General features: G+C 36.9%; 1 protein-coding gene across 3 annotated transcripts in view; it reads left to right on the top strand.

Annotated features, from left to right (window-relative positions):
- The window catches only part of ACMSD (aminocarboxymuconate semialdehyde decarboxylase), a 64,766-nt gene extending 44,581 nt beyond the window's left edge, over window positions 1–20,185 (top strand). The window contains exons 9-10 of one of the 3 annotated variants that reach the window (XM_067742115.1): window positions 14,118–14,216; window positions 18,852–20,185. In XM_067742115.1, the coding sequence (XP_067598216.1) occupies window positions 14,118–14,216; window positions 18,852–18,914 (162 nt within the window). In that variant the 3' untranslated portion in view covers window positions 18,915–20,185. The remainder of the gene's footprint in view (window positions 1–14,117; window positions 14,217–18,851) is intronic. The other 2 variants (XM_067742117.1, XM_067742114.1) reach the window with 2 other exon arrangements.
- Window positions 20,186–21,224: the final 1,039 nt, after the last annotated feature.

Below are 21,224 nucleotides of genomic sequence, written 5' to 3'. Positions count from 1 at the left end.
CCTGTGCTCCACAATGGGAGAGGCCACAACAGTGAGAGGCCCGCGTACCGCAAAAAAAAAAAAAAAAAGAAAGAAATTAACAGAAACTGTCACTGGAAAAACATTGGACTTACTAGACAATGACTTTAAATTAACAGCCTTAAATATGATCAAAGAAATAAAGAAAATCATAGACTAAGAACTAAAGGGAACCAGGAGAACAATGACTGAACCAAAAGAGACTATCAATAAACAGACAGAAATTATAACATGAAACCAAATAAAAATTCTAGACCTGAAAAGTACAATAACTTTAATGAAAAATTCACTAGAGGGTCATATACCTGATAAGGGACTTGTATCCAAATATATAAGTACTCTATATGAATAGCTAACAAGCACTTGTAAAGATGTTCAGCATCACTGGTCATTAGGAAAAGGCAAATCAAAACCACAATGAGATACCAATTCTCATCCTTACCAAGATCCCTATAATTTTTTTTAAAAAGTAGAAAATGTTGACAAAAATGTGAAGATATTGGAACTCTTGTACGTTGCTGGTTGGAATATAAAATGGTGCAGCTGCTGTGGAAAACAGTTTAGCAAATCTATAAAAAGTTAACCACAGAATTAGCATGTCCCAACAATGCCACTCCTGTGTCTATACCCCAAAGAATTGAAAACAGGTTTTCAAGCAAATGCTTGTACACAAATGTTCATAACAGCATTATTTGCAATAGCCAAAAGGTAGAAACAACCCAAATGTCCATCAACAGATGGATGAATAAACAAAATGTTGTATATCCATACAATGAAATATTATATTCAGCCATAAAAAGAAATGATATACTGATGCACACTATAACATGAATGGACCTTGAAAACATGCTAAGTGAAAGAAGTCAGACATAAAGGTCACGTACTGTATGATTCCATTTATATGAAAAATCTACTATAGATAAACCCACAGAAACACGAAGCAGAATAGTGGTTGCCAGGGGGTGGGTGGGAATGGAGAGTGACTTCTTAATGTGCATAAGGTCTCCTCTGAGAGTGTGAAAATGTCTTAGAACAAGATAGTGCTGATGGTTGCACAACTCTGTAAATGTACTAAATGTCACCACAGTATACACTTTACAATGGTTATTTTTTTTTTTTTTTTTTTTTGCGGTACCGGGGCCTCTCACTGTTGGGGCCTCTCCCGTTGCAGAGCACAGGCTCCGGACGCGCAGGCTCAGCGGCCATGGCTCACGGGCCCAGCCGCTCCGCGGCATGTGGGATCTTCCCGGACCGGGGAACGAACCTGTGTCCCCTGCATCAGCAGGCAGACTCTCAACCACTGCGCCACCAGGGAAGCCCTACGATGGTTAATTTTTATGTTATGTGAATTTCACCTCAATTTTTTTAAAAAATGAAGAGGCCTTTCTCTGCAAGATAGACTTTCAACCACCCAAACCAAAATATCTATTCATATGTTCTTTTATTTTTAAAAGAGAAACCAGAAACACCTGTTCCACAAAATAGAAAGTATTTTATCTTAGAGTAAAATAAATTGTTCACTTTTAGAAGTAACAATGTTATTTTGGGACATTTTATGCCCCAATTTTTACAGTAGGCATACATGTGATCTTGTCTTGGGCATTTGATCTGTGGGTTAGAAAATGAACCTAAACTAGAGACCGGTCAGGCCCAAAAGCCAAAGTTTTTTCTCCATTCCTTTTCCAGGCCATCTACCTCTTTAACATTCAGGACTGCTCTATTCAGCTATTCTAAAGGGTTAACATGATCTGGAAGCAATGAAAAGGTCCTTTAACACCAAAGACTTGATTATTTCTAGGGCTAGTGGGGGCAGTGGAGTATACCCTGTGAATTTTAAGTATTTCCACCCTGACTTGAAATTTAAATGTATTTTAACATTCTGTCTGTAAGTATTCTGGTTAAGTGATGTTTTCTGTGTGCTGCAGTCCTCAACAGAGTGGAACCCTTTTTGATGCCTGTAAGATTCCTGAGAACAAGAATATAACTTACTACCTTCTCACGAAGTTGTGGGATGTGAGAAACAGTTCAAGTCCTGGCTCTACTGCTTGTTAGCTGGGTGACCTTTAATATCAAGTCACTTACCCTCTCAGCCTCAGTTTCCTCAACTATAAAATGGAGATGATAACCAGACAAAGTTGATGGGAGAGGCTAATATAACATGATGCCAAAGGACTGTACAAATGTTAGTGCTTTATGCACAGTAGGTGTTAATATTTGTAACTTATGTAATGATCTTGTGGGTATAAGGCTAATCTTACCCTGCACTGATTGAATTAAATCAGGCTCCTTAGTGAGGAAATTATGTCTCAGGGAACAAACTGAATCCTTGATATACTAGAAGGTCTGTAATAACTATGTTATAATAGAGGTGTGTTGTATTTATTGCAAAATGCTACTAATGAAATATGCTAAATGAGAAGATAGTTAATCGTTCCTTTTCCAGAAGACAAATGAATTCTCTTCCACTATTTGAGTTTCTTCAGTAAGCCACATCTTTCAGTGCTTGCAACATTCCCTGAAAATGTGAAAAAGTTAATGCATCCCAGCAGATGAGCAGTTTATTTCTTTTCCCTGGCAGGAATATTAATTACTATTATTATCAGCTCAGTAAGTCTTTGACTTCATAGGGAGTGTGTGCAGCTGGCTTTGGGAAGGAAAATGCACATTGGGGCAGTGTTGCTGTGGAGAAATCAATCAGGATTATCCACTGCTTTCCTGCCTAATAAAGGAAGCCAGTGGCTGTTGAAAAGGTATAATTTTAGGACCCTAGAAGAGGCAGCCACGCTACCTAAAATGCCTACCATTAGAATTATTCCTCTGGGTTTAATAGAGTCTTTAGAAAGGTCCTACTAAAATGTAGATGTTGTCAAATATTACAGTAGCACAGATGTCCTTAAAAATTGGTTCATGATTATGGTCAATCCCAAGGGAACAGAATCCTGGATCACAGACAAGAAGGAAGAAGAAGGAAGAAAGTTCTAGCTTTTGGGAGGCCACGAACAGGTATGCTACTTGGGAGCCTGAGATGTCACAAGAGTCTTGGGTATACCAGAGAGCTTGGATCAGTGGGAAATGAGGCAACAGTCATCCAAGGCCATATGCTACGCTTCCTTAACCAGGACTCTGCATCCATTTAAATCACAATTTGCAGTTATAACAGGTGGTAGAAATAGCAATACAAAAAGTATTTTTACGACTTCCCTGGTGGCGCAGTGGTTAAGAATCCGCCTGCCAATGCAGGGGACACGGGTTCGAGCCCTGGTCCGGGAAGATCCAACATGCCGCGGAGCAGCTAAGCCCGTGCGCCACAACTACTGGGCCTGCGCTCTAGAGCCCACGAGGCACAACTACTGAGCCTGTGTGCCACAACTACTGAAGCCCGCGTGCCTAGAGCCTGTGCTCCGGAACAAGAGAAGCCACCGCAATGAGAAGCCTGTGCACCGAAACGAAGAGTAGGCCCCACTCGCCGCAACTAGAGAAAGCCCGCACGCAGCAACGAAGACCCAACGCCACCAAAAATAAGTAAATTAAAAATTTATAAAAAAAATTTTTTTTTTAAACTCAAGAAGTGTTTATTAAGCATCTATCAAGTGATGGAGTATGTGACCTTTATCCTATAGGACCGTTTGCCTTTTAAGGAATCTCTTCTCCCCACCCTTTCCCTGCTACTATCCCTTCTCTGAACAAGAAATGCAGTTAACAAGAACTTCACTTCCAGGTTTTTTATGCCTACTTCCCTCTCCCTTAAGAAATCACTAGCAAGTTAGAAATGGTCAAAAGTTTATCAGAAGATATCAATAAAAGGTATATAGATAGATAACAGGTATGAAAAATTTACAAACCAGATTATCACAAGTGGATAATTAACCTCCTATGGAGAGGAGTTGTGAAGAGTAGCTATTAAATAATAATTAAATACTGCCAAACTATAAGTTTGGTGTTCTACAATAGGCTTTCAAACTCAAGTTAGGTGAACAGGGAAGTGTCTTAACCAGGAAGAATGAATTGCAGAGGAAGAATGAATTGCAGAGGAAGAATGAATTACATTTCGGCTTTAAAATCGTTTGCTTTCTTCTCATCAGAACAGAACAGACCCCTCCCCGCTTGAAATGTATTTATATCTGAGAAGGCCATAATACTGGGAATGGAAGAATTCCTGACTAGAAAGAAAAATTATTTTCTAGATTTCAATTTCATGTTAATGTGATTGACAAATGTAATGTAAGCATGGGACTTTTTAAAATTATGTTGTGTTTTGGAATTGTAAACAACTTTTAGCAAGAGGAGTAGAAATAAGGACAAATGAACCTCCAGGGAATACCAAGCAGGCAGTTCAGAACGAGATCAGCTGTTGGCACAGATGTGAGGAGACATAACTTTGGGTCTTTAGGGCTTCTACCAGCAGGTGTATTTGCTTGGTTTTAATACAGTACATGAATACAGGAATCTAGAGAGAGAGTTGTGAGTCTATCGTGGCCTTCCTCTAAATTTTATTATATACTTCCCCACATTATTTCATGTAAATGTATTCATAAAACCTAGGAAAATCCTTTTTTTCTAGTAGAAATCAAAGAATCATTTATCCTCAGCTCAAATTGAGAGCATTTATACATTTAATATTTCAGGCCTAGTAACAATCAGACTTTCCTCTTTTGTACATTCAAGCCTTCATTCCTTCAACACACAAAGCCACTCTCAGATTGATTATAAGCATAGGTCAGAGTTTTATTTCAAACAAAGAGGCTTTCTGAAAAGCCCAATTCAAAGATTCTATCTTGGCCGAGACATTTCATGGGGAAAAATGGTTAGACAACTATTGTTAGACTGGATTTTAAAAAAGAAGGAGATGACTATCTAGTTAAGGACAATTAGCCTTTTTGCATTATTGGTTAAAGTTCTTAGACTAGTTTCAAGACTAATAGTCAATTGAGTGGAGGGGCAATTTCCTAGGAGGGGCTTTTAAGCTCATTAAAGTCTATCAAAAAATTGCTCAAGTATTTTATCAATAATGCTAAACTATGTTTGGTGACAGATGTTGACTAGACTTGTGGTGATCATTTCGCAGCATATACAAATATCAAATCATTATATTATACAGCTGAAACTAATATAATATGGTATGTCAATTATACCTCAGTAAAAAAGTATAGGTTTAAATGCTTCTATTAGAAAAAGAAGAAATGTGTAAAATCAGTGATTTATGATTCCACTTTAAGAAACTGGAAGGAGAAAAGTAAACTAAAAAAGTAAGCAGACAGAAAGAAAGAAAAAATAGAGATAAGAGCCAAAATCAAAGAACAGAAACAAGACAAGAGAGACACACACACATACAGTTCACATCAGCAATAACTGTCAGGAAGAAAATCATTACTGAATGATAAAACCAGTGGGTGAAAGTTTGATAAGGAACAAGATATTTATGTGATCTTAAAGTGTCTCCCCACAAATTACTTACTAATCATGAAGGAAAAAAATAGCCTTTATAGGAAAAAAACCTGGTGGGTCCCAACTTAACTAAATGATCAAACATCACCAATACTGGGACAAACTGGTAACATGTACCCCTGATATGATGCAGTGAAAAAGACACAACATCACTTCTGTAAAATTTCTACCCCAAATGCATAATTTGTATGTAATCATGAGGAAAGATCAAAAAAACACGAACTGACATTCTATAAAATTCTATAAAATAGAATAGAGGGACATTCTGTAAAATAACTGGACTGTAGTCTTCTTCAAAAATATCCAAGTCAAGAGTGACCAAAAAAAAAAAAATTACCTGTTCCAAATTAAGGGAAACTTCGGAGACATGATAACTAAATTTAATGTAATTATCAACTGGATCTTGGACCAGGAAAAAATAACTAGCTATGAAGCACACTGTTGGGATAACTGACAAAGTCTGAGTATGGACTGGTGATATTATATATATGTGTGTGTATATATATATATGTGTGTGTGTGTGTGTGTGTGTGTGTGTGTATATAATAACATTGATATAATATTATATATATATCAACTTATAAATTTTCTGATTTTAAGAACTGTACTATGGTTACATAAGAAAACGTCTTTTTTCTTAGGAATAAACTCTAATTTATTTAGGAGTAAGGGGCCGTAATGTCTCCAACTTGCATACAGTTCAGAAAAATGTGTGTTTCTGTATAGATACACAAATATCTATACAGAGAAAATAATAAAGAAAAGGGGGCAAAATATAAACAATTGGTGAATCTGCGTAAAGGTTATATGGCAGATCCCTGAATTAGCCTGCAACATTTCTATCTGTCTAATCATTTGAAATTCTGTCAAAATAAAAAGTTGTCCACCACATTAATTAATCAATTAATCAATTAAAAATAGGAGTTTGGGGCTGGATAGGACATGCCAACCAGAGGATAAACCTAGTAAAGTGAGAAAACTATAAAGATTTTGGTATAACTGGAACACAGTGTGACTCATGCAGGATTCCAGCAGAAAATAAGATCGCATCCTGAATTGAGAAAACTAGAGAAAAAAATTAATAAATGGATTATTTACAAAGGTATGGAAAGCTCCATTACCATTCCGGGCCAAAAGACAGAGAGGGCTCTGTGAAAAGGGCCTGCTAACAGGAGCCAAGATGTTTAGTTGGAGCCAAGTTGATGACTCCAAAGGGAGGGATCTGGGGCATAAACACTTTCCTCCATTCTCTAATCTCCTGCCTATGTTGCCCATTAGTTAAACCCAACTAGAAACCTGAGGTCAAGGAAGCCTGTTGTACAGTACAGACAGGTCAGCTTCCAGGGGACAAACAGGAGTAAAAAAAGATATCCAGAGAGCAAGTGGATGGGATGTGAGGGGGTGAGGGAGGAGAGTAAGAGAATGCAAAAGTGAGAACAAGAGAATGAGAATGAACATGATGTTGCATAAATATGAAGATGAGGACTTCAACATTAGATAACATGCTGCATTTTAATTGCCTGTAAGGCAGCCAAGTGGAAGTGTCCAGCAGGCTGCCATATACCCAGGACTTGAGGCTTAGGAACTAGATCTTTGTTTATGGATGAGACTGCCCAAGCAGCACAAATAGAGTGATAATCAAAGATGAGAGAAACCCAAGCTAAGAGATATGTGTAGTCAACACTTAACATTTTTTCACCATTCATCTACTTTTTCATCCTGTGCATCTGTTTTTCTCGCCATCACTCCACTGAAAGTGCACTTAATAAGGCTGCCAAATCCCACAGAGACTCTTTAGCCCTTATCTTTTTCATCCTCTTCTAAAGCATTACTTATTAAACACTTTCTCCTTCAAATATCTCTCACTGCATTTTTTTCTAATACCACTTTTTTTCTGTCTCTCCTTCTCTGCCTCACTGGCTCTCTCTGCCTGTGGACATTCTCCCTCTGTCTTGCATTCCTGGAAGCACTCCACCCCCAGTGTTGATGTTCCCTATGGCTCTAGCCTTAGCCCTCAGTAAAAACTATGGAGGCCAGTAGGCAGTAGAAGACATATATATATATATATATATATATATATATATATATATTTTTTTTTTTTAATTTTTTCAGTACACGGGTCTCTCACTGTTGTGGCCTCTCCCATTGCGGAGCACAGGCTCCGGACGCACAGGCTCAGCGGCCATGGCTCGCAGGCCCAGCCGCCTCTGCGGCATGTGGGATCTTCCCGGACCGGGGCACGAACCCATGTCCCCTACATCGGCAGGTGGACTCTCAACCACTGTGCCACCAGGGAAGCCCTAGAAGACATATTTAAAGCTCACGCACACACAAAAACCTATTCATCAAAAACCCTATATCCAGGGCTTCCCTGGTGGTATAGTGGTTAAGAATCTGCCTGCCAATGCAGGGGACACAGGTTCGAGCCCTGGTCCGGAAATATCCCACATGCCGCGGAGCAACTAAGCCCGTGCACCACAACTACTGAGCCTGTGCTTTAGAGCCCGCGAGCCACAACTACTGAAGCCCATGTGCCTAGAGCCCGTGCTCCACAACAAGAGAAGCCACCACAGTGAGAAGCCCGTGCAATGCAACAAAGAGTAGCCCCCGCTCGCCGCAACTAGGGAAAGCCCATACACAGCAATGAAGACCCAATGTAGCCAAAAATAAATAAATAAATCTATAAAAACAAACAAACAAAAAACTCTATATCCAAATCTAAATAAATCTATAAAAACAAACAAACAAAAAACTATCCTCCAAGAATGAGGAGAAATGAAGATATTCTCAAATAAACATAAGTCAAGAGAATTCAATGCTAGTAGACTTGCCATACAAGAAATGCTAGAGGATGTCCTTCAGACTGAAATGAAATGACACTAGACAGAGAAGAAATCACAATGGAAATTAGAAAATATTTAATACAAATGTAATATAAAACAAAACTTTCCAAAACTCATGAAATGCAGCTAAAGCAGGGCTTAGTAGGAAATTTATAGCTCTAAAATGCCTATATTGAAAAAGAAGAAAGATCTCAAATCAATAGCCTGTATGTCCACCTTAAGAAACTAGAAAAAGAAGAGTAAGCTAAACCCAAAACAAGCATAAGAAAGGAAATAGCAGATACTAAAGCAGTTATAAAAGAAATAGAGAATAGAAAAACAATAAGAAAATCAATAAAATCAAAACTTGGGTCTTTGAGAAGATCAACAAAATTAGCAAACCTTTAGCTAGACTGACCAAGAAATAAACAGATAAGATTCAATTGTTAAAATTCAAAATGAAAGAGGAGGGTATTACTAGAGACCTTACAGAAATAAAAAGAATTATAAGAAAAATATGAGCAACTGTGTGCTAACAAATTTGATAACCTAAATGAAATGAAGAAATTCCTAGAAAGACTACAGAAACTGACTCAAGAAGAAATAGAAAATCTGAATAAACCTATAATAAGTAAAGAGATTGAATCAGTGATTTTAAAACGTCCACAAAGAAAAGCCCAGGACTAGATGGCTTTACTGCTGAATTGTATCAAATTTTTAAAAAAGAATTACAACCAATCCTTCACAAACTCTTCAAAAAAGTACAAAAGAAAGCAACACTTCTTAGTTTATTCTGAGGCCAGCACACTCCAAAACCAGAAAAAGAAATCACAAGAAAACTACAGACCAATATCCCTTATGAATACAGATGTGAATTTCCTGAACAATATTTATTAAACTGAATCTAGCAACACATAATAAGAATTATACACCATGATCAATTGAGATTTATCCCACAGATGCAAGATTGTTTCAACACACAAAAATCAGTCAATACACCATATTAATAAAGGACAAAAACTACATGATCATCTCAATAAATGCAGGAAAAGCACTCAACAAACTGATAGTCTTTCATGATGAAAACACTCAAAAAGGAGTACAAAGGAACTTCCTCAACCTGATAAAGAACGTCTATGAAAAACCCACAACTAATATCGTGCCTAATGGTAAAAGATTGAAAGGTTCTGCTCTTACCACTTATATTCAGCATTGTACTGGAGATTGTAGCCAGGGAAATTAAGCAAGAAAAATAAATAAAAGGCATAAAAATTGGAAAGGAAGAAGCAAAATTATTTGCAGATGACATGACCCTGTATACACAAAATCCTAGAGAATCCACAAATAAACCATCAGGGCTAATAAACAGATTAGTAAGGTTGTAGGATAAATATACAAAATATATAAACACATACAAGATAAATATATGAAAATTACCTGTATTTCTATACACTAGCATTGAATAATCCATAAATGAAATTGAGGAGACAATTCCATTTACAATGGCATCAAGAAGAATAAAATACTTGGGAGTAAATTCAACTAAAGAAGTGTAAGATTTGGACACTAAATTACAAAACATTGTTGAAGAAAATTAAAGAAGACCTAAATAAATAAAAGACATCCCATGTTCATTGGTTGGAAAATTTAATATTGTTAAATGGCAATACTTCTCACACTGATCTATAGATTCAATGCAATCCCTATCAAAAATCCAGGGTTTTCTTGTTTGCTTTTTTATTTTTGCAGGAATTGACAAGCTGATCCTAAAATTCATATGGAAATGCAAGGGACCCAGAATGGCCAAAATGATTTTGAAAAAGAAGAACAAAATTGGAGGACTCACAGTCCCAATTTCAAAATTTTCAACACAGATACATACAGTAATCAAAACTGTGTGGTAGTGGCTTAAGGACAGACATAAAGATAACTTATTTTGAACAAAGGTACCAATATAATTCAATGAAGAAAGAATAGTTTCTTCAATGTATTATAGTGGGATAACTGAATATCCACATACAGAAAAATAATAATAATAAAGTTGGATCTCTTCTTTACAATCAAAATACACAAAAGTTAACTCAAAATGGACCAAAGACCTAAAGGGAAAAGCTTAAACTACAAACTCTTAGAAGATAACATAGTTGTAAATCTTTGTGACCTTTTAGGCAATAATTTCTTGCATATGACGCCAAAACCACAAGCAACTAAAGAAAATAGATTAAATTCATTAAAATTTAAAAATTTGTGCTTCAAAAGATACAACCAGTGAAAAGACAGCCCACAGAATGAAGAAAATAGTTGTAAATCATACATCCGATAAGTCTCTAGTATTCAGAAAATATACAGAACTCTTACAACTCAACAATAAAAAGGAAACACGTGGGCCTGAATAGACACCAAGGATATAAATAGATATTTCTCCAAAGACATACAAATGGCCAATAAGCACATGGAAAGATGTTCAATGTAATTAATCATTACAGAAATGCAAATCAAAATCACAGTGAGATACCACTTTGCACCCACCATGATAGCCATCATCAAAAAGATGAATAATGACAAGTGTTGGTGAGGATTTGGAGAAATTGGGACCCTCATACATAGCTGTTGGGAATGTAGAATGCTGAAACCACTGTGAAAAATAGTTTCTCAAAATGTTAAACATGGACTTACCATATGATCCAGCAACTCCACTCCTAGGTATATACCCAGGAGAAGTGAAAACGTGTTCATACAAAAACTCCTCTGTACACAATTGTTCAGAGAAACAATATCATAACACCCAAAAAGTAGAAACAACTCACATGTCTATCATCTGATGAATGGATAAACAACAATGTGGTATATCTATACAATGGAATATTATTTGGCCCAGAAAGGAATGAAGTACTGATTCAGGCTACAACATGGATAAACCTTGAAAAACAATATACTAAGAGAAAAGAAGGCAACATACTGTTTGATTCCATTCATATGAAATGTCAGAAGAGGCAATTCCATGGACCTCCTTTACAGAAGGTAAATTAGTGTTTTCCAGGGGCTGGAAGGAGGTAACAAGGAGTGCCTGCTAATGAGTACGGGGTTTACTTTGGGGTGATAAAAATGTTCTGGAATTAGATAGTGGGAATGATTACACAAATTCATGAATATATGAAGACCCACTGAACTGTACACTTTTAAAGGGTGAATTTTATGGTATGTGAATTATATCTCAAAAAAAGAAGCGGGGGGATCTCCTACACCCCTGAATCCTAGTCTTCATTGGTGGAGACAACTAATGTTACTTGTTTCTTGGCTACCATTCGTGAAATAGACTTTATACATACAAACATATATTTGTGTGTCTATAGATCCCTTAGTAGAAACAGAAGTATGAGCATAGCAAATACACTGTCCTAGACTTTGTTTTCCCCCTTCACGATATAACTTCAAGATCATTCCTCTTTTTTAAATTAATTAATTTTTTTTATTGAAGTATAGTTGATTTACAATGTTGTGTTACTTTCTGCTGTACAGCAAAGTGAGTCAGTTATACATATACATATATCCATTCTTTTTAGATTCTATTCCCATATAGGCCATTACAGAGTATTGAATAGAGTTCCCTGCACTACACAGTAGGTTCTTATTATTTTATATATACTAGTATATATATGTCAATCCCAATCTCCCAGTTTATCCCTTCCCCCTCTTTCCCCCTTGATAACCATAAGTTTGTTTTCTACATCTGTGACTCAATTTGTTTTGTAAATAGGTTCATTTGTACCATTTTTTTAGATTCCACATATAAGTGATATCATATGCTATTTGAATTAACTTTAGTAAATTCCATATGACAGTTATTACACTGTATTTTCTCAATTACAAGATCATGGTTTTTTTTCTTATTAATCAATTTGTTATTGGAGTACAGTTGATTTACAATGTTGTTTTAGTTTCTGCTGTACGAGATCATTCCTCTTTATAATATAACTTGGTGATATTTCATTACAGCATATGCAAGTATCCTTCATTCCTTTTTATTTTTGGATATGCTATAATTTAGTTTGATAGTCTTTTGCTGCTACAATAGTGTTGCAATTAACTTCCTTGATGTATTTCCATTACATGCATATGGGTGGGATACTTTCTAGAAGTAAAATTTCTGGTTGAAAATATGTTCTTATTTTGATAGATGGATTGATTATTGATTATTGATTTAATGTCTCTCTTACTAGATTATGAGTTTCTTAAGGAGAAGGAACATTTCTATTTTTTCCCCAAAATTTGTTCATTTATCACTGTATACTATTCCATTACAAAAATATATCATATTCTTATTCATTGTACTTTTTAAAAATTATAGTTAATTTACAATGTTAGATTCATTTCAGGTATACAACATAGTGATTCGATATATTTCTATACATTACAAATGAATCACCACAATAAGTCTAGTAACCATCTGTCATCATACAAAGTTGTTTTTGTTTTTTTTTTTGCGTTACGCGGGCCTCTCACTGTTGTGGCCTCTCCCATTGCGGAGCACAGGCTCCGGACGCGCAGGTTCAGCGGCCATGGCTCACGGGCCTAGCCACTCCGCGGCATGTGGGATCTTCACAGACCGGGGCACGAACCCGTGTCCCCTGCATCGGCAGGCGGACTCTCAACCACTGCGCCAGGGAACCACTAGACGACCAGGGAAGCCCCAAAGTTTTTTTTTTTTGGCTGCTTCTGCACTGGGACTTGGAGCAAGCGAGTTTTTGCACCTGCCCTTTAAGGATGGAGTCTCAGTTTCCAGCCTCTAGCTCTCCTAAACATAACACCCACTGGTTTTCAAAGCCAGGTATTTTGGGTGCTTGCCTTCCCAGTGCAGGACCACCAGGCTGGTGAACTCAGTGTGGGACTTGGACCCCTTGATCCTCAGGGAGGACCTCCACAGTTGTGATTTTCCTCCTGCTTATGGGTCACCATGCCAGGAATGTGGGTCTTGACAGTCCACGTCTCCACCCCGCTACCTGTCAAGTTGTGGTTCTTTCTTTATATCTTTAGTTATGGAAAAAATCTTTTCTGCTAGCCATCGGGTCATTCTCAGAGATAGTTGGCCTGTAAGTAGCTGTAACTTAGGTGTGACAGGAGCTGAGCTCAGGATCTTCCTACTCTGCCATCTTGATCTTTCTCTATCCCCATTTCTGTTTTGTTGACCAATCTAGCAATCTAGAATTTAGCACATGGCTTGACATAGTGCTTTACTTATTTGTAGACAGACAAGCCTGTGTGCTTTATTGTACAAAGTGTCAAATAGAATTTCAAAGCTACATCATTAAAAAGCAAACAACAATCTAGTTTATAGAGATGGTAATTGTTTGGGGGGGTTGGTTGGTTTTTGTTTGTTTGTTTCTTTTCTTTTCATCCAGTTGTTTGTTTTTTATGTTTTCCTTTTAAACTCCAGTATATTTTCAAAAATTGTGCGGGTCAACTGCAATGCATCATTTTAAGAAATATAGAATCCTTAATATCATCTGAAGACATCAGCATGTTTTATTAAATAAACGCCTGCTTCTTATATTTGAGTATTCTGCATTTCAGTTACTTAAAAAAAACAAGGGAAGATGGGGGTTGATTTGCAGCTTTAAGAGACCTAATAGCGGCACCTGCTGGAGAAAATGTCAGAATAAGTTTTGAAGCCATTAAATCTTAAAAATTTTAGATCAGTTTGTTTCTGTTAATTAGGAAGAAATTTGTTATTTTACCATAGGAGTGCTTGTAATATGTAAATATAATTAAGTTTACAAGAGGTTCTTTGATGTTCTGCAAAATTAGAGATAAAAGTGTTTTTTCCTTTTTCAGGATAAAGTCATTTTGGGAACCGATTACCCCTTTCCACTAGGTGAGCTGGAACCTGGGAAACTGATAGAATCCATGGAAGAATTTGATGCAGAAACAAAGGTATGTGCCTTTTACTGCATGATCTTCTTCCTGAATTTTCCTGCTCTAATTGTGTTTGATTTCAGAGCACTTTGCTATGTGATAGCAAAGAACAGAGAAATCGTTACACTTAATATTCCTAGAACTGTTACTTGATCTCCAGAAATAGCTGACCTATTAAAGGGCAAAGGAAAGTTAAAATGCTGAAAGTCAATCTAGTACAACTAAATTCATAAAGCCAAGAGAGAAAACGGTAAAGAAGCACATAATAATAATATATTTAGATTTGCATGTTAGATGAATGAGAGAAATGTCTAAATTTTTCCTTTAATGTTTCTGTTACAAATCTACCAATCTCAAAAGTTGTAATGACTCTAGTTATTTGGATATTGAGACTAAAGTCTTGATTAACAGAACTCAAGGATCCAGAACCCTCAAGTAACTGGATTTTTTTTTTCTTTTAGCATTTGACTTTTAGAGTGGCTAAATGTGCCTTAATGCTGCCACTGCCATTCTGCCCCTCAGGCTCCTGAACGAAAATGAGGTTAAAATGAGACTCAGTGTCCCCAGATTTCCTCTCTTTTGCCATCCCCTTCCCATCCCACACCCACCCCCAACAAAACAAGTTTTTCCTAAGACTTCACTGCCAATTACTACCAGGGGACAGGGATGGCCAAAAATGAAAACATGGGGATATATAAATTCTTAACAAATCTTACAAAAGTTTTAGTCATAGTCCTTTTGTATAAGTCTTGGCTTTCTTCTAAACTAGAATCCAAAATTTCTCTTCAACTCTAATTCTCTGCTTTAATTTTTAAGGATATATTAGCTCATCACATCTTCTCAGTAGGCTTGAAGTACATGAACAGATGCCAACAAAGGTCCTTTTTCTTTTTTTTAGATTTATTTTTTATTTTAGGCTGCGTAGGATCTTAGTTGTGGCACTAAGGATCTTCACTGAGGCATACGGGATCGTTCGTTGCGGCACATGAGCTCTTCCTTGGGGTGTACAGGGCTTTTCTCTAGTTGTGGCGCACAGGCTCCAGGGCGTGTGGGCTCTGCAGTTGTGGCGCAAAGGTTCCACAGAACGTGGGCTCTGTAGTTTGTGGCACGCAGGCTCCCTAGTTGAGGCGCGTGAGCTCAGTAGTTGCGGTGCGTGGGTTTAATTGCCCCATGGCATGTGGGATCTTAGTTCCTTGACCAGGGATCGAACCTGCATCCCCTGCATTGTAAGGCGGATTCTTTACCACTAGACCACCAGGGAAGTCCCAAGGGTCCATTTTGACATATACTAGTTGCAAGTTATTGACTGGGAGACCTCAGACTGCTTTAAACAGGAAGTTTCTCCTTTGGCACTTACCCACCTTAAGGCACTAAAAGTCTTGAATTGTTAAATATATACTTACTAAAGTAGTAAGCAATACTAAGTTTTTTAACTTTTTATATCAAAGGTTTTATATCAAAGGTTGAGAAATGAAAAACTTTCTATAACATTAACCAAAATTAAACTGAAACCAGATTACCCCAAGAATCCTGATTAAGATTTTAATGGAATAATAATAATTATTATTACATGCCTTTTGTTATTTAATTTTATGTGCTTATCACTTTCAAGTTTTCAGAAAATCTTGAATAAAAATTTTATATTGTCACAAATTCATGACATTCTGTATAAGGTTACTCATTATAACACTGTTTGTAATAAAACTAAAAACAATCTACAGGGGAATAAATAAATAATAACATATCCATACAATGGATTCTATACAGTCATAAAAAAATACTAAGAATCGATTTCTAAGATATACTAAGTTAAGCAAGGTGCAAAAACTGCATATAGTATACTTCCATTTGTGTATGGTATACTATCCATTTGTGAAATAAAATTATAAACCTACATATAAATGCATAAAATATTTCTGGAAGAAGGACAAGAAACTGATAACTCTGGAAAGAAAAAATAGTGGTTGGGTAGCACTAGTGAAAGGAAATGTACATTTTTATACCTTTTGAATTTTGAGCCACATGAAGGTAAAATTTCACTAAAAAGTTTTAAATGAAATAAATAAATCCATTTGATGAGCACAACCAGCCTGGGAGATAGGCAAATGCATTCCACCATGTAGATGCGAGGAGAAAAACAAGACTTGGGGGTTGAGTGATTTGCCAAAACGGATATAACTGCTGGATTACAGCACATGGACCCAACCCCAAATCTCCAGACTCCAGGATCAGGTTTCCATCCAACACACCAAAATGTATCTCCTTCAAAGGATACTCAGTACCAACCTATTTTATTATTTTTATTTATTTATTTTTATTTGGCTGCGTTGGGTCTTCGTTGCTGCGTGCCGGCTTTCTCTAGTGGCAGCGAGTGGGGGATACTCTTCGTTGCGGTGTGCGGGCTTCTCATTGCAGTGGCTTCTCTTGTTGTGGCTCACGGGCTCTAGGGCACAGGCTCAGTAGTTGTGGCGCACGAGCTCAGTAGTTGTGGCTCGTGGGCTCTAGAGCACAGGCTCAGTAGTTGTGGTGCATGGGCTTAGTTGCTCCGTGGCATGTGGGATCCCCCCCGGACCAGGGCTCGAATCCACATCTCCTGCACTGCCAGGCAGATTCCCAGACACTGCGACACCAGGGAAGCCCCCCAACCTATTTTTTTTTAATAAATTTATTTATTTATTTTTGGCTGCCTTGGGTCTTGGTTGCTACGTGTGGGCTTTCTCTAGTTGTGGTGAGCAGGGGCTACTCTTTGTTGTGGTGCGCAGGCTTCTCATTGCAGTGGCTTCTCTTGTTGCAGAGCACGGGCTCTAGGCACATGGGCTTCAGTAGTTGTGGCACGTGGGCTCAGTAGTTGTGGCACATAGTCTTAGTTGCTCTGCAGCATGTGGGATCTTCCCAGACCAGGGCTCAAACCCATGTCCCCTGCATTGGCAGGCGGATTCTTAACCACTGCACCACCAGGGAAGCCCCACCCAACCTATTTTAAAAAGCAAATAGTTTCTCACAGCAGCAACAGTCACTTCTGAATCTTCCTTTAGAGGAGGATGGCCCAAGTGTGAATCTGGGAAGAACCCTGAATAAGAGGTCCCTGCCTCAAATTACCCACTCTGCAAGGCTGTGTGAGAACCCTGAAGTGGTCATGATATATAGATACACACTAATGGTACGGATATTACACGACACCATACATGTTTCCTTCCACCCTCAATTACATACCTGCCTTTTGCAAGCGGGATATATATCAATTAGGGTATCACAAAATTACCCCTCAAAACACAGGAGTTCTTTCTGTGGAGATGATCTAATCTATAGCTGGGGAGAGAGTGAAAAAAAACTTGGCAGTCTTTTTCTCATGTGAAATTTATAAATGTACATACTTGTACAATTTTCTGAGACTCTTCATCTGTATCACGTTTCTTGCTCCAAAAGAGCTTACTTTTTATTCAGGGCCATGTGAAAGGACAACACATATACCGAGAAGGTGGTAGGTGGCTAGATGACTTCTGGGCACTCTTTCCAACTGTCTTATCTTACAGACCTAAAACTCACTGGAGGGTCCTGTAAAAAGAAAGTCATTTTCCTAAGAGGGTCTTCCCTGTTGTAATTCTCCTCCCCTCCTCCCACAACCAAGTTTCAAACTTAGATTTCAAATAGAGGACAAAGGGGGAACTGAAGGCAGTTAGTTAAAAGGTACAAACTTCCAGTTACAAGATAAATAAGTACTAGGGTTGTAATGTACAACATGATAAATATAATTAATGCTGCTATATGTTATATATGAAAGTTATTAAGAAACTAAATCCTAAGAGTTCTCATCCCAAGGAAAAAATATTTTTTTCTGTTTCTTTAATGTATCTATACGAGATGATGGATGTTCACTAAACTTATTGTGATCATTTCATGATGTACATAAGTCAAATCATTATGTTGTACACCTTAAACTTATACAGTGTTCTATATCAATTATATCTCAATAAAACTGGAAGAAAAAAAAGAACTTCATTCCTTTTGGGGCCTGAATATTCCATTTATGTATATACCACATTTAAAAATCTATTCATCTGTTGATGTATGCTTAGGTTGTTTCCATCTTTTGGCTGCTGTGAACATTCGCATACAAGTATCTGAGTCCCTGTTTTTAATTCTTTTGGCTATATAACTAGGAGTAGAATTGTTGGGTCATATCATAATTCTGTTTCTAATATATTTAAACTTATCATTCTATTATGTTGTATAAAAAGCATTTGCAGAAATCTTTCACTAGGAACTGTTATTATAAAAATAAGCATAAAACAAATATACATTTTATATGTTACTTATAACATAAATACATATTTACATGTTTCAAAATTCAAAAAAATCCTTTTTTTGTCCATGATTGTCAACATATTTGAGAAGTCGGGAAAATAATAAAAGCACAAATATACCACACACCATTTATATTTTTGCTTTTAAAAGACTGTTCAAAACAAATATATGAATATAATTTGAAAAACAGTGGGGTGAAACATGGGTCAAGAGAGTCATTGTTTAACCTGCTAATATTTTTCTCTCACACTGGGGAACTGAGTTTTTAAAAACCTGATAAAGACACTTACTAAGTACTTTAAAACAACCATTAAATAATGCTTTAAAATAAAATCTTTTCTTTTTCAGGATAAACTCAAAGCTGGCAATGCTCTAAAATTTTTGGGTCTTGAGAGAAAACAATTTGAATGACTGAATTTACTACAAAGGCAAATTTCAAGAAGATATTTTATTTTTGTTTTTAAATATGTATCACTAAAATCCTATTTTGAACACTTTTATCTAGAAATAGAATATATAACCTAAATTGTTCATAACAAAAATGACTCGTGCTTTTATTCAGAAAAGCAGTACATTATTTCATGTGCAAATCAAAAATAATTTTCCCAGTGCCTTTTAAATTAATGTCAGAAATAAAAAGCAAAATGTCATTAATGATTTATATGGAAAAAATAACAGATTCATCCCAGAGCATTCAGGTAGGTTCTACTTTGAGCAAATATATGTTCATAGGGCCCAAATAAACTGTTTTTATTCACTTTAACACTTTCCATTAGCCCAGAAGTGGGCTGAGAGTGCTTTAGACTCCAAAAAAATAAATAATATTCATATTCCATAATGTCTAGGAGCTTATAGCCCAATTAAGGAGGCAAGACACATGTTCATGGAATAATAACTAAGCAATAAAACATGCATGTCACAGAAGTTTCAGTAAGAAAAATTCATTTGGATTCAAACTTTGGGCAGATCTTCACAGAAGCTGGAACTTGGGTTGAGTCTATACGGATGGATAAGGCATGTTTAGGTTTGGAAGATAGGAAAAAGATAGGAAGGCAAAACTATGGGAACATAGTTCCCATATGAATGAGAAGTTATCTATTCTGGAGAAAAGTTTCAGTATGTAATTTACTTTTACGAGAAGCTCTTTTAATTTAAAATACAGAGCAGAATGTTTAAAGAAGGCTGTAGAGACTGAGCAGGGCAATACCAGGGTAGCCTTGTTCTACTCACTTCATTTCTGGTCATCCCACCTGGACTGCTGAAAATGAACTTGGTCCTGGGAAGGGTGATGAACGTCTGTGGTTCATGTTCCTCTGGCTGAATTCTAAAATCAAATATAATTTTTCTAAATTACCCTCTTGCTTCAGTTTCATTCATACTTCTTTTCCCTTCCATTAGTCCAGAAAATCAAGTTGAGTACTGGCATGTGATTTGTACTGATTTAATTTTTGCTAAACTACACCCATCCCGTTATTTTTTCTTCATTTATTTAGTCTGTAACTCCATCTCTTTCTTGCTACTCCTGTTGCTTTCTAGGACTTTACCCACCCACCACTCTGTTACTCCAATCTGCCTAAAAAGAAAAACAAAGTTGTGCAAAACAGCAACATGAAGCATGTGTTATTATTCTTTTCCTTCCCCATTCTCTGGGGAAAATATCTGTTCCTTTTCAAATAATATATATTTGAGCACTGTTAACACAGTGTTTGATGATTGTGTTATCATGAAAAGTAACTTGATCATCTCATTCAGTATCATAGATCTATAGATACATAGTTTAAATAGATACCGGGTATATTCATAGTCACAGAGTATTTATATGATGTGCCAGTACTGTAGGACAGTTCCAGACACTGGGGATATAGAAGTTAACAAAAAGGATAAAATTCCTTCTCTGATGAAGCCTACAATCTGGAGGGTAAGAAACATAAATAAATGAAGGAGGACAAAGAAAGGAGGAATGGAGAGTGAGAGGGAGGGAGGGAGGAAGGAAGGAAGGGAGGGAGGGAGGGAAGGAAGAGAGGGAATTCTTCTCATACTGATAAACATTATGCAGAGATGAAAACAAGGAAATGTATAGAGTGACTAAGGGAAGGATGGGAGATAAAACATTGAGCTGTAAGGCCAGAGAATACCACTTTAAAGAGGACTTTGAACTAAGACTGACCAGTAGAAAGAAAGAGCCATGGAGAAGAGTCTTGCGGGCAAAGGCTCTGAGGCAGAAAAGAGCTGTGGCAGAGCTTGTGAGCAAGGGGGTGAGAAGTAGCGACAAAGCGGAAAAGCTAGCCAGGTAAGCAGGCCAAGGTCAAGTTTAGATTTTCATATTAAGTTTTATAGGAAGCCATTGGAGTTTTTTTAAAATAGGTTTGTGACATGCTCTGACTTAGGTTTAAAAAAACACATTAGCAGCTGTGTAGAAAATTATTTAAAGGGGTCAAGAATGGTACTAGGGAGACTAGGCAAGAAATGATGGTGACTTGGGCAAGAGTAGTAGAAAGGAGATGGTGAGATGGGGTTGTAGGGAGAAGCAACAGCACTTGATAAATGTGAGGACAAGGGGAGATGGGAAGGAAAGAAATCAAGGCTGATACCCAGGTGCCTGTCTGTTATGTGTGAGTGCACCACAGTTTGTTCAATCAGTCTCCTACATTTGAACATTACATGTAATTTTCCAATATTTTGCAATTACAAACAACACTGCAATAAAATTAGGTTCAATTC

Source organism: Pseudorca crassidens, chromosome 6 (assembly GCF_039906515.1).
Source record: "Pseudorca crassidens isolate mPseCra1 chromosome 6, mPseCra1.hap1, whole genome shotgun sequence".
In the NCBI taxonomy this organism is placed as follows: Eukaryota; Metazoa; Chordata; class Mammalia; order Artiodactyla; family Delphinidae; genus Pseudorca; species Pseudorca crassidens.
This window is presented reverse-complemented; position numbering and strand designations above follow the sequence as displayed.